The 13,709-nt window shown below is 40.2% G+C and overlaps 1 protein-coding gene across 3 annotated transcripts in view; it reads right to left on the bottom strand.

The window, feature by feature from the left end:
• The window catches only part of MTUS2 (microtubule associated scaffold protein 2), a 282,514-nt gene that overhangs the window by 153,090 nt on the left and 115,715 nt on the right, over positions 1 to 13,709 (bottom strand). For all 3 annotated transcript variants that reach the window (XM_061374467.1, XM_061374468.1, XM_061374470.1), the window contains one exon: positions 8,011 to 8,251. In XM_061374467.1, coding sequence (XP_061230451.1) covers positions 8,011 to 8,251 — 241 coding nt within the window. The remainder of the gene's footprint in view (positions 1 to 8,010; positions 8,252 to 13,709) is intronic.

Here is a 13,709-nt window from a genome sequence, read left to right as displayed (position 1 = left end):
CAATAATAATACTAAGTTTTGTTCAACAAAACTAAGCCTTTTTTCTTGAAATAGAAATATGTGCAACATCAAACTAAGAAGAATTTTGTTATTCTGTAAACCACATTCCTTTAAAAGACCCTGATCCTCAACCTGCCTTCATTTGGAGAATGTGAAGGTGAGCTCAGAAATACCTGTAGGCTCCAGGTGCGGGTGAAGAGCGGTACAGGCACGTTAGCATGGAGAAAAGGTAAGCAGTAATGTTTACCATCAGTTTACTGCTAGGCTTGGGTAGCACTGCTTTGACAGTGGTCTGTTACAGCTATTTATTTTAAGGCTATCTGCAAAGTACCACCAAGCCAGACATCTTACCTACTCACTGCTGGGGACATTCACACAACTAGATGATCCTACGGCAAGGCACTAAAGAGCCTGATCTCAATTCTACCAGCAGAGCTTGCAATTAGTGTGAATCATGTAAATTCATTTTCATGCAGGAGCAAGAAAAAGTGTTCGGTGAAAGGCTTTAAGGTCCCAAATGATAAAAATGACATGCTAATCATCTAGACAGGATCTCTGTTTGAGAGGACTGTTTCTGCATTGACAACTGCTGCACGGCAGGACTCAGACTGGCTATGCTACTTCAACAGTATTTTGGACATCTTGCTTACCCAGCTGACTGTACAGTCACACACTTTGTGGTTGGGCGTCTCCAAGTATCATCTTTGCCAGGTAACTATTGGGTACATAAGAGTAACTGCATGTGGTAAAAGGCACACAGCTTAGTCACAGTGTGCAAAATATTACAGGTGTTGTTTCAGTGACAGGACAGGACCAAGACCAGGTAGCCTCCATATTTGAAGCACAGAAAAAAGTGGCTGCAGGAGCAAGGAACCTGCCCAGGTCAGTGGCAGCAGTGAGAAGGTATGGGATGGTCAGTTGCAGGTTTTATAGTTTCCAAAAAACGTACCAACAGGCCTGCACTATGCAAGCTGAGAGCTGAGATTGTTTTTTTCTAATCGCCTCTGAAAACAGGTGGAAAGGGAAATCTTTCCATTTTACAGCAACACCTATAAATATCACAAATTTCCTGCAGCAGAATAGTGGAAATTCCACGGGGTCAGACGGGAGGGGGGGGGAAGAAGTGGTTAGAAATGGTTTTATTTAAAAAGCACTTGAGATGTGCTTGCCCTAGGGCACTGAGGTTCACGTAGGACTCCCATGTCCCCAGCTCAAGCACAGGGATGCCCACACTCAGTTCCCAGGCTGCCAGTTCTCTGCACTGCCATACAACCAACCACTACAGCTGTCACTGAAGAGTAATTTCCTTATAACCAGAAGGATTCAGGTGACAAATTACCCAGCCATCTCTACCTATTCTTCAGGATCATTCTCTCAGACTGGGGCAGAGGATTCAGTGTTTTTTCTCACACTTCTCTGTCTGTTTCAGTTTATGACTTCAATTCAAATTCTCCCTGAACTAACAATATTTGGTATCTTGAACTCATCATCATCCTTAATTTTTTTTTTTTCATTTCTGTTCTTTGTAATCCAGCTCTTCTGTACCATGAATGTCCTGGGGGCAGGACGTTATCCTCATTAAGGATGCATTCAAATCCTTAAAATTAATTTTGTGTCTTCTTTCTCATTAAAATACATGAGACATCAGCCTATTGTATATATTTTCTGTTCTAAGTATCATTGAGTTTTATGATGCATGTTCTTTCTTTGTTTCTGTTTCTTAGAAGTATAGAAGCACTCCTGCAAACAAGGTCTGGGAGTTCAAAACAAAAGTTATTTTAATGAGCACTTTTCATTTTAATAAAAATCTGCCAAAATAAGCTTTAAAAATTGGCAAAAATTCATTCCAGTTGTCTCACTGCCTGAAGCTAATTATAGAATTAAGTATTGTTGTCTGCATGGCACACAAGTAATTTTCTATGACACTTCAAGCTGTTTCCATCTAGAAATATGAAAACATTTTGAGGTAGGGACTGATTGACACAAACCAGATGTGCCTGGGGAGCCTAAAGGAAAGACTGAGCTAGACTTCTTATGCATCCCCACCACACATGAATCACACCTCCATGCACAAGTATAAGGAACTTTTATGTGACTTCTTTGTGAAATCTGAAATTGAAAGAAAAGATTTACACAGATATGTTCTTTTGAAAAGAAGAGTAGTGGTTCAAGACTTCACTTGAGATTCAGGGATCCTTGTCAAGCCTTTGTGTTCTTGTGGTGGGTTGTTGGTTTGTTGTTTTTTTTGACAAGCATGTCTTTTAAAACTTTAATCATTAGGTGTCGTTTTCTCCCAGAAAGCTCACTTTGTTTTATAGGATGCTCTGAACATCATTATTCTCATTTCATATTCAGGAATCTGGGGCAAGGAAGTTACCTGCAAGGTCACTGAATTAATCAGAGATAATACAAGCAGAGTTAACTTCCCGCACAGTTAATCCACCTCAGAGTTAACCCAGTCATTGATATCTTTGCAGATTAAAAATAAATAGCAAAATTAAGCAACCTGTTCTGTTGCTACTGCCTTTGTGGTTTCCCTGTCATAGGCATAATGATTTCTCTCTGAACAAGAACTGAAGAAAGGGGCTTTAAAACAGTCTTTAATGATTTACACTCAAAGAGCTATGAGCTGATTGTGCCCAGCTCCCCTGAGGATCTCTCACCCAAATGTCAAGCCTGGGACAGTTCAGTTACAAAGGAAAAACAGCTGTCACTGCTGAACATCAATTAATTTCTGATCAGCCAGTACCCCATCTGCTGTAGGAAGTGCTCATCTCCTCTTGATTCAGATTTAAAAGCCCCCAAAAAGCTGCTCTGTGCCTTCCTAACTCCCAGGTAATGAAAGGTTGTTCAGCAGGTTCTCACCACCCCAAGAATTTGTCAGCTCACTTTTGTCCATGTTTGCTCAGAATGTGTCCTTGCTCACTTTGACATGCAGAGCAGCAGCATTCAACAGAAACTTCCAGCACAGGAATTGTCAGTGCCTGACCCACCCTTACTACATTTTCCAGTGAAAGCCCAGAGCAGCAAGAACTCTTCTCTGTGCACTAAAGCCATGGCTCATCTGCTCATCTGCTGCTGATCAGCTGCTCAGAAGGGCTGCAGGTGCCCAGCCAGCAGTGATGCTTGGCTTTTGCCAGGGAGGAGGCAGCATATGAAGCATTTGCCTCCTGTTGCATCCAGCATTCTCATGACTGGCAATTTGGCACAACGGTTATATAGACAACCCTTCTGATATGATGCATTTTGGTTCTCTGAAGACACAGTAATTAGGACGAGCAGGGAGGTGGTATATGGCTAATTCTTGGTACAGTGGCAATGTCCTTAGCAAAACTCTTATAAAAAAAGTGTCTCTCTCCCTTTAAGCACTTAATTTTTCTTTACAAGATACAGATTGTTGTCCGAAAGAAAGCAGAGAATGCCAACTGAAAACACTGCAGGACACAGAATATTTTCCTCTCTGAATTCTCCCCGTCACTTATTTCCTTAAACAATTAAGAAGTTTGTTAGCTCAAATCCAAGTAACTGAGACTGAAAACCTATAAAATAAGCACACAGCTGGAGTAGCAGTAAGGCAATATTTCAGGAGGTAACCTCAAAAACCCCTTTTCTATTATCAAATCTCATTTACTTGTTCAAGTGTTAGGTATTCCTGAGAATAAATGTGAAAGCAAAGCTTTCCTACCAAGAGAAAGCTGTAGACATATTGTAGTATTCATGATGAAATACATTATGTATATACAAAGACACAAATAAATGTATATATTTGTGTGTGCCTGAGTAATCAGGAACATTGCTGTCCTGGTTTATATGTGAATTGTATCTTCAATAAGAGCTGGCTTGCTTAGAAATTAGATGAACTGCTAGACCCTCAGGACTGGCAAATTTAAAACACAAAGAGGTGATAAGGAAACATCATTTCATTAACTCAGTCTTTGAGAAAAATATCATAAATACTACTGAAAAATGGAGAATTAACTGAAGTTTTAATTATGAAATCTCTGTAATACTTTTCAAAATCAGACATTAATTCCATCACAATAATCAGCTAATTAATGCAAATCCTAACACGCTTGCTCCAAGAAGTCTTTATAACCAAGAAAACACATTTATAAATTATATGTTATAGGCACAGTATCCTTCAATGCTTGTTTTGAATTACAAATTTCCCATAGAAGGAACAGAGCCAATTTACATAAAATAATCAAACTTTTGCAGACACTGTTGCACCTTTAAATACATCATTATTCAATTACTTTCTATCTTACATACAGTGTAGAATGCTGTTTTGTACAGGCAGGCTGCTTGCCTGACCCATATGAGGCAAAGCATCACCTAAGAAGCAGCACTGCTCAACAAGGAACTCACAGCAAATGCCAACATGTGTACTGTGTTCTACAGATGAAGAAGGATTGCTGCTCTGGTCACATTTTAGGCATCACACTTGGACTTAAGACTTGTGAGATCATTCATTATTATTTTACTTTCTAGTTGTGCCTTGAAATTAATGAAACTCTTAATGTATTTGTAGTACTTGGAGTCCATCACAGCAGTTCAGGGATTTAATTATCAATTACTTTAGAGTTAGTTTTATGAGTATTAGTATTATACACAGGCCAAACCACTCAGCTTATCAGTGCTGCTTAAAGAGACTGCTACATTATGATTGAATGGCAAAGGGGAATAAAATCCTCATTATGAGGCACTGCTTCTATCCTCAATACTGTGCCATGGTGATTTCAGTTTAAAAGCCTTCCTGTGATACCTCACACTTTGTCATGGGATGGCAACTGGCTAGATCCTTCTGCTTCCATTACCCCAGGGCAGGACTGAAATCACTAGGATTAGAAACTGGATTAAAAGCTCAGAAATGAGCTGCAAGAGTTGCTGATTGCAGTCTTGAAGGCAGAACTGGTATTCTTGAGAGAAAAATACCCCCTAGACCTGAGCTGCTTTTGCCGCAATCAGCCAACATCTCACACCCCACAAGACCCCTGGGCAAGGGTCTTACCAGCTCCCCTGCCAGTAAGCATATATTTATGCATTTCGTTTGCTTATATTTATAAACATGACTATTAATCAAAGCTGTGCTTAGTCCTGTTTCTCCAATATTATATTAAAACCAATAATGCAGATTTAAGTTTAATACCACAGCTAACTGAAAGTTAAGGAAAAGTGGTTGAAAATAGTGTTGGGTACCATAAAACACTTGGCTGATGATGCCTGACCTATCCTGAGCCCCTCCAGTGAGCCTCACACCAGCTCTGGCATGCCAGGGGTTGCTGTCCCATCCAGCCCCCCCCCAGCAACCAGGGACCCATCTCTGGTCTGTATTTGTACACCAGCCTGGACACAGCCACAGAAACCAGTTCCCTGTTGCCCTTCCTGTTTGCTGTCATTCCAGTCTCTTTCATGAGCAATTTATTCTACTTAGATGGAATTATTAAAGATGAAAAGACTGGTGGGCTGACCTATGAAGTTTTATGATGCTAAGAGAAAGATTAAGACATTTGAGGTATACAAGGAAAAAGGCGTTGGACAAGGAAAAAGTTTATAAGCCAGGCTTGAATGGATAACTGGGAAATAAAATACCAAAATTAAGAGGACGTAAAAAGTCTAATATAAGGTAACAGAAATGCATGAAAGATAATAAAAGAAATCAACAAAGAGCAATGAGAAGTACTTTGCAACAGAATAAGATGTTGCAGAAAAAAAAAATACATGCTTCATGTCACAAGGGAATTGGAAGGTAATATGCCAGAAGTGAAAACTGTGTGTCCTGGGATGGACGATGAAAAACTAGAGACATTAATAACCTCTCCAGAACAAGTCTTGGGTAATGTAAAATCAATAAAAGCAGTCAGAGCCCAAAGACCAGATGAGACACACTTTGGGATCCTGAAAGAGATGACAGACAGATTATTGGACTACCATGAGTTACCTTTGATAGCATCATTGAAACAGTGATGTATTAATAAAGAAACAAACAAAATAACAGTTGTAAGAAGGAAATTATGGAGACCTGTGAATTAAATGTTACCTGCAAAGCAGACAAGGTCCAAGAAATAATCAATGACAGGATCAAAAACCCACAACTTTTGATCAAGAAGAAAACCTTTAGGAAATCAATTTTTGTGAAATAAGAATTGCTCTAACAACTACTGCAATTGCCTCATGTACACTTCTCATGCACTGACGTTTTTAAAGGAAGCATTACTGGCAATAAATAGAACTGATAGGCAGATACTGCTTAGATTTTAGAATGTCACATAATATAGGAAGACAGTAAATTGATACACGACAAGTTCCAATTTGGATTAAAAATGGCTACCAAAAAGTCACATATGCAGTCCTCAGTGATACAGGATAATATAAAGAATGGATGGATGGATTATGAATAAATAAAAATCAAGGCAACATTCATTTCCAAGGATGAGAAAAGACAGTGGATTTGATAATATGTCCTGTTCGCATATTCCTCTCATATCTATCTCTCAGACTGGTTCCTGTTACACAATGGCTTACCCTACCTAATGGCTTATCCTGAACTTGCAGCCTCTTGCAGTTTCATTTCAACAGAAAATATGACCCAATTGCTCTCTGCACCTGCATTCCTGTGTTCAATGCTGACTGAACTCAATTCACCGAACTGAATTGGTATTTACTACCCAGCGTGCAATCTTGGAGTGTCTCAGAAGAAACATACAGCTGAGCTTGGTCAGCATCAATATAGATAAACTCCAGATGCAGGGTCAAATAGCAAAGGATAGTGTCAAGAGACACTGTGTTACAGACAGGCTTGATTTCCTAATAAACCCCAAATCCTGGCAACCTGTATTACTGACTGATGCTGTCCTCTCAGGTAAGTCAAGATGCTCTGGCCCATTTCCATTCTGATTTTCTCTAAATTTCTTCTGATGCTTAGTATGGAGAAATGGACACTGAGGAAAAAGAGTAATGGTTTTCAAATACCTACAAAGGGGAGAAGGCCCCATGTCCACTCCAGAGGAATGTAAAGAGGAAGTAAATTGTAACAATGGGGATCAAGCAAAACAGTAGGGGAAACTTTTAAATTGAAAGCAGGCAATGCATTGGAGCAGCCTACTTTCAAAGGCTGCAGGATTTCATATTGAAGACTTTTACAAATAGAGTTTCATGAGCAGGTTAAATAAACATCAATCAGAAGGAATCCTGTCCTGGGCAAGAGGAGGGAACATACAATCCCAAGTCATTATTTAACTTTATCCCTTATGACTCTTTTAAAAAATCTCTGCACACTTACAGCCCACAGCTGCTGTGTTTCACTTTGGCAGTGACTGATTTTCAGTTGCCTCTGAAATCGCTGCCATTTAAATGTACATAGTTAAAACCTCCAAGCTTTTCCAGGCTAACAAGGAATGCCTTGTAGAAGTAATTATCTCTGCCTTGTGCCACCATACACTTCTTCTGATTCTTCTCTTGCTTTCCCCCTCCACCCCGGTACTTCTGCCCAGGGTCATGCTGAGCTGGGGAGCAACTGGAAAGAAAAAGATATTGGAAATGTCTCCAAAGAGGTGTATACCAGGGCTTCAGAGAATCAGGATCTCTGCTGGCAAGTCTGAACACTGCCCAGGCTTTCAGAGCACAACATGGTGGGGAATGGTGTATTCAGATGGAATGGCGGGGTCTTTGTGATGGCAGAAAATGTCCCATTAACTTCCACAGAGCAAAACAAAGATTTTTCAGGCATTGCAAAAAGGAGGAAGATAAAAAAAGAGCACAATGAAAATTATTACTGAAATTGATTCTTCTTTGGCAATGACCTGTTAAGCGAACTTTCTGCAAGTCCCAGACTCCCTAGTCAGCCTTGCTGCAGGATAAAAAGACACACATCAAAGAGTGCTGTTGGAGCTTTGTAGTATCAGGTCAAGATGTCGCTTACTTTGTGATATTTCTGGCTGAACACCCCCCCACCCCTCGTATCTTATTGGCAGCTACAGTTAAAGGAAGGAAAGAAAGTTCATACTTTACCTGAAGCATCAGGATGATAGAGGCTGGGAGCACTCGTTATTTCTCCTTGCTGATGAAGACAGCTACCTGAGGATCTTTGACTTGCAATGAGAATCCTGCTCTTTGCAGATGGCAACCTGGACACTGCACCCAGTCCTAACTGTGGCTTGAGTATCATGGCAGATCGATAAAAACTTGGTGGGACCTCATAGTGTGTATATGGTGGAGGGCAAAATTCATCTTTTGCAGGCCTTTCCCCAACCTACAGAAAAATCATTAACACAGATATTTATGCAAGAAATCAATAAGTCCAGAAAATATGGAGCTGAAAGTTGCTTATAAAGGCTAATTCTCCCTCCTTGTGAATCTGGGCCTCAGAGCATTGCAGACTGATCATCACTTTCAAAAAGTGATGGTGTTATTATATGAATCACTCTCCAAAAATACGTATACACACACATTAGTCTCAATACAGAACTAAACCCAAATAAAGAATTGATGTCTTCCCCCAAAGAAAATAGGCAAATGGAAGACCTTAAATTAGTGAAAATAAAGTTACTGTTAAGTCCTGAAAGGTGGTATTATTTATAGAGGTAGGTACACCAAGAGAGTGTGTAAGTGAAATTTTTGTTAGAAGTTATTTAAAACACTCTGAGATACAATTTTGTGGGAAGTCACTTTTAATTTAGTTAAAAATAAAGCTGAAGGTATTTTGAGTTCATTTAATGAAAGACATGGTATTTTCAAATCATTTGTGTGAGAAAAAAGCCCCCTCTTCATGTTCTTAATTCAAAATGTTCACTGTAATCTGTGCTCCTAAAGTTCCTGAAAAGAGACCTGGTTCTGGAGGTGGCCATGTTTTACATTTGAATATTCAAAATCAGAGCTATAAAACCCAGCTGTCCATTTGAATTGGAGAAAAAAAACAAATTTGCAGATGTGAAATATTTTGTGTTTATCACAGATAGATGCTGCCTTGTTAAAATGAGAGACAAATCTCTCAGTATTCTAATGGGTGTATACTGTGAGGACAGAAGTTAAGTACCAAGCTGAAAATATCTCCATCAAACTGGCTGTTACCAGGGAATTTGTAGTCAGGGAATGACATGGCTCCCCAGTTCAGGCCTTGCATCTTTCTACACTCAAGCTGGGCTCTGATGCTCACCTCACTGTTCTGCTTCATGATTCAGGACAAGGGTGCAGAGCAATATCAGTAGTTTTCATCTCTCTCACCTGCAAAGAACTGTTTGCATTTCTGGGTAGAGCCCAGCTTCATCATTATCTAATAAAATGCAATATCAACATACAAGACCCATGGATATTTTTTTCAGTGCATCTGATTTAGGCCACAGGAAAAAAACAAAACACCCAAAAAACAAAACATCGTAAGAAATAGGAAATTTGAAATAAATTTGTTTTAAAGTTAATCAAAAAGGGGCGTAGGCTACCTAGGAAGAAATGTAACTGAAAATTAATTAATTGTACTGTAAGTTATGAAGCATATAATATGCCAGGGCAATTTTTATTTATCAATTATAAGCATTTAGAATATGTGCTTCAATATTGGCTATAAAAGCTTTGATCCTTGTTGTTTCAAGAGCTTTAATCCTAATTTAGCCAATCTTCAATGTGCTAAAAGAAACAGGATTGGTCTTTATTAAATATAGAATCTTTGAGGCTTTTGCACAGGCATTAAGAGGGCAGATTGAACAAATACTGATTATTATATTTTTGCTCTGTATTTTCCTTTTGCTTGCAGTTCTATTTCCTGCCATTAGATCTTCCCGTTTCCTTTTTTGTTGTACTTCTATGACATATTTCTACAAGTTAGGATCCATTTTTTTACTGTATAGATGATTCTCTAGGCTTGGACTGCAGGTCATACTTAGGTTTTCATTTTTAACTTCTAGATATGAGACTGTTTTACTGGATAAGATTCACTTGTCTTTTTATTTATTTCATCTTTTCTAAAGTTATCTTTTATATTTATATTTTTTTTTCTTTATTTCAGCCAGATTCCCCTATACACTTCCTATCATTTCACATTTAACTGGCAGTGAACACAACAATGCCAATACTTCGGTATAAGGAATAGGGAAAATCTTTAATAGAGAAACCATGCCTTTTTGATAAGCTGGGTCAACTTATCCAAGCCTTTAGTCACCTCATTTTTTTCCTTTATTGAAATATGCTAGGAGTAACACAGAAGGTCAGCAAACATGCACACAAAAAGAATTACTCTATCACAAGCATAAAATGTATTCTCAAGCTGGGAAAACCAAGAAGGATTTAGAATAGAATCTTTTAGGTTGGAAGTCAAGTCCAACTGTAATTTACCCAAACATCCCTCAAGAAATAAAAGCTTTTTTAGAAAAAAAATACTGCTTTTGGGGGGACATAAACATGTTACAAAGACAATATTTTTTCTTTTCTATTTAACAGTGAATATATGAAGTGTAAAATTCAACTGGTCTCAATAGAATTGTAAGCACTTGTTGATTATAAAGCCATTTTAAGGCTTTTTAGAAAGATATGGATTAATATGAGACCTGTTAACATCCTGTACTAGATTTTTGTGTGAGGGAATTTAAATAAAAGGTCTGTTGCATCCTGTCAACTAAAAAGAAGCTCAGCTCAGAGTTTTATTGTGGGTCACTGTCTGTTCATTCCCGCTTTCTCCACTTAATGAATTTGTTAGACTGAAAAGTCTGCAGCAAATGCTTGGAACACACAGGAATTTCCACAGGCTGGTTAATCCCTAGCAGAGCTGGCAGCACAGCCAGCAGGTAAGGATATGCAACACTTTTCCTTCATGTTACTTTAAACATCATCAAACATTACTGCCTTAAGCAAGAATCATCTTGTCAAGCACCTGCTTCAGGCAACTATCTTGGGAAAAGAGTTGGCAACACTGGTTCAGGCAGTTCAGATAATGAGATTTGGTGAGGAATTCCTGGTTTGACTATGAAACAATACCCCTTATCCCCTTTTCCCCTACAGGCCTTTTGTTTCAACAGGCTTTAGCCCATGCTTTCCAGTGCAGACAGATGGGCAGCAGACATAAGGAGGTGGTTGAAAAGGGCAGGCACAGGTCTGGGGAGGCAGGAAGAAGAGCTGGTGATCAGCAGATCTGCTGATAGACCCCCCACCAGAATCAGGGCTCTTGGCAGTGGCCCTAAAGTAGTGACCAAAGTGAACCAATGGCTACCCTCTGACAAGGCATGAGCCATATCCAGAGGGGTAAACTCTCACCCTGCAGCCTAGGCTATGTTCCTGTCATTTAACTATCTGAAGGGCCTGATTGATAGCAGCTATTTACACACCCTATCACAGTTACAGAAAGAGCTATAAGATAATATTGGAAGATCTCCAAAGCCCAAACTGGATGTGTGAAATATGGCAATTTTTTTCTCTTATGAAGACAGTAGCCATTCTTCCCCACCATCTCCCTGTTTCCAAAACTTTTGAGTCTTCTACTCTGTCCCTTCAAAAGGGTGATTTTGATATATCTCAATACATCCTAATTGATTTCTTTTTGATTACAAATCAGTCACCTGCCATGAACCTGTACTTTGCACAGCTGCTTTTCTAAACATCTGACCACTTCCATAGATCAATCATTTTCCTTTCTTTTGATCCATACTGGAGCCATATCAGTTCCCTTTGCATTTCTCTAACTAGCAGGAGGATAAGATAATAGCTTTTAGGGTAGCAGCCCAAAGGAGAAAATATCAGCTTATGCTATCAGCTCCTGACTCCTGCGCTAATGCAAAGTCATAACACAAACTGCAGTTTGATTGAGTTTTCCTTCCCAGCCTTTTCTCCAGGTGATACAGCTTCTCTGAAGAAGCAGCTTTTTGGTTTCAAACCTTCCCTTGTTGAAATACCCACCCAAAGTCACATTTCTTAGAGGAGTGTGGGAAAAAGGAGGATTATTGAGCAGATATTCCTATAAACCATGCCGGGGCACATGAAAAACAGTGAGGTGGTTGGTGACAGCCAACTTGGCTTCACTAAGGGCAAATCCTGCCTGACCAATTTGGTGGCCTTCTATGATGGGGCTACAGAACTGATGGATACGGGTAAAGTAGTTGATGTCATCTAACTAGACCTCTGCAAAGCATTTTATAACGTCCTGTATGACATCCTTGTCTCTAAACTGGACAGACATCAAACTTGATGGACGGACTACCCAGAGGATAAAGAACTGGGTGGTTGGCTGCACGCAAAGAGCTGTGGTCAGTGGCTCAATGTCCAGCTGGAGACCATAATGAGTGGTGTCCCTCAGGGATTGGTGTTGGGACCGGTCTTGTTCAACATCTTTGTTGCTGACATGGACAGTGGGATTGAGTGCGCCCTCAGCAAGTTTGCCGATGACACCAAGCTGTGTGGTTCGGTTGATACGCTGGAGGGAAGGAATTCCATCCAGAGGGACCTTGACACACTTGTGAGGTGGGCTGATGCCAACCTCATGAAGTTTAACCATGACAAGTGCAAGGTCCTACACCTGGGTAGGAACAATCCCAGCAAAGCTACAGGCTGGGCAGAGAAGAGATTCAGAGCAGCCCTGCAGAGAAGGACTTGGGGGTGCTGGTCAATGAGAAAATGAACATGAGCTGGCTGCAGTGTGCACTTGCATCCCAGAAACCAATCATGTCCTGGGCCAGCATGACCAGCAGGTCGAAGGAGGTGATCCTGCCCCTCTACTCTGCTCTTGTGAGACCTCACCTGGAGTATTGTGTGCAGTTCTGGTGTGCTCAACATAAAAAGGACATCGAACTGTTGGAACAAGTCCACAGGAGGGCCACAAGGATGATCAGGGGACTGGAGCACCTCCTGTATGAAGACAGGCTGAGAAAGTTGGGGCTGTTCAGCCTGGAGAAGAGAAGGCTGTGTGGAGACCTCATAGCAGCCTTCCAGTATCTGAAGGGGGCCTACAAGGATGCAGGGGATGGACTCTTCATCAGAGACTGTAGCGACAGGAAAAGGGGTAACGGGTTCAAATTTAAATAGTAGAAATTCAGGACAGATATAAGTGTAGATATACTGTGAGGGTGGTGAGGCACTGAAATGGGTTGCCCAGATAAGCTGTGAATGCTCCATCCCTGGCAGTGTTCAAGGCCAGGTTGGACAGAGCCTTGCATGACATGGTTTAGTGTGAGGTGTTCCTGCCCATGGCAGGGGGGGCTGGAACTGTGTGATCTTAAGGCCTTTTCCAACCCAAACTATACTGTGATTCTGTGATTCTATGAAAATGGTTTTGGATATTCTCCACCCTATAAGTGCCTTCCTTCTAACCTTAGTCTAGAGTAAATCATGCTGCAGACTTGCCCCAACCTGTCTCCTTCTGATTAGGTGAACCCAAACTGTATGAACCGTAGATACCTATGGTCTTTAGAGGATCATGTGAAACATGGTAAAACAGCTGCACATTCTGGGTTGTTTTTGCTTTAATTTCCATTTCCATACATTAAAGAGTAATAACCTATCAATTTTTCCTCAACTTAGAAGGCAACTGCAAAGATACACTACTAACAGCTGGCATACCCAAGCTTACAATGACTTGCATAATTCTAACTCCAGACACAAAATATCAGGGTTAATGCTGGAAACTGAATTTAGAGGGGAAAGGACAACGAAGACTTTCCTTTCGGTGTTTGCAGTGAGATGCCGCTGTATGAAACCCTATAATCCATGACCATTTTAGCAGGTTTCCTGTT

This window comes from Neopsephotus bourkii, unplaced genomic scaffold (assembly GCF_033783945.1).
Source record: "Neopsephotus bourkii isolate Nb327-2 ecotype Australia unplaced genomic scaffold, CSIRO-AGI_Nbou_v1 NB_1638, whole genome shotgun sequence".
Taxonomy (NCBI): domain Eukaryota; kingdom Metazoa; phylum Chordata; class Aves; order Psittaciformes; family Psittacidae; genus Neopsephotus; species Neopsephotus bourkii.
Note: the sequence above shows the minus strand (reverse complement) of the source record. Positions and strands in the feature narration are given on the sequence as shown.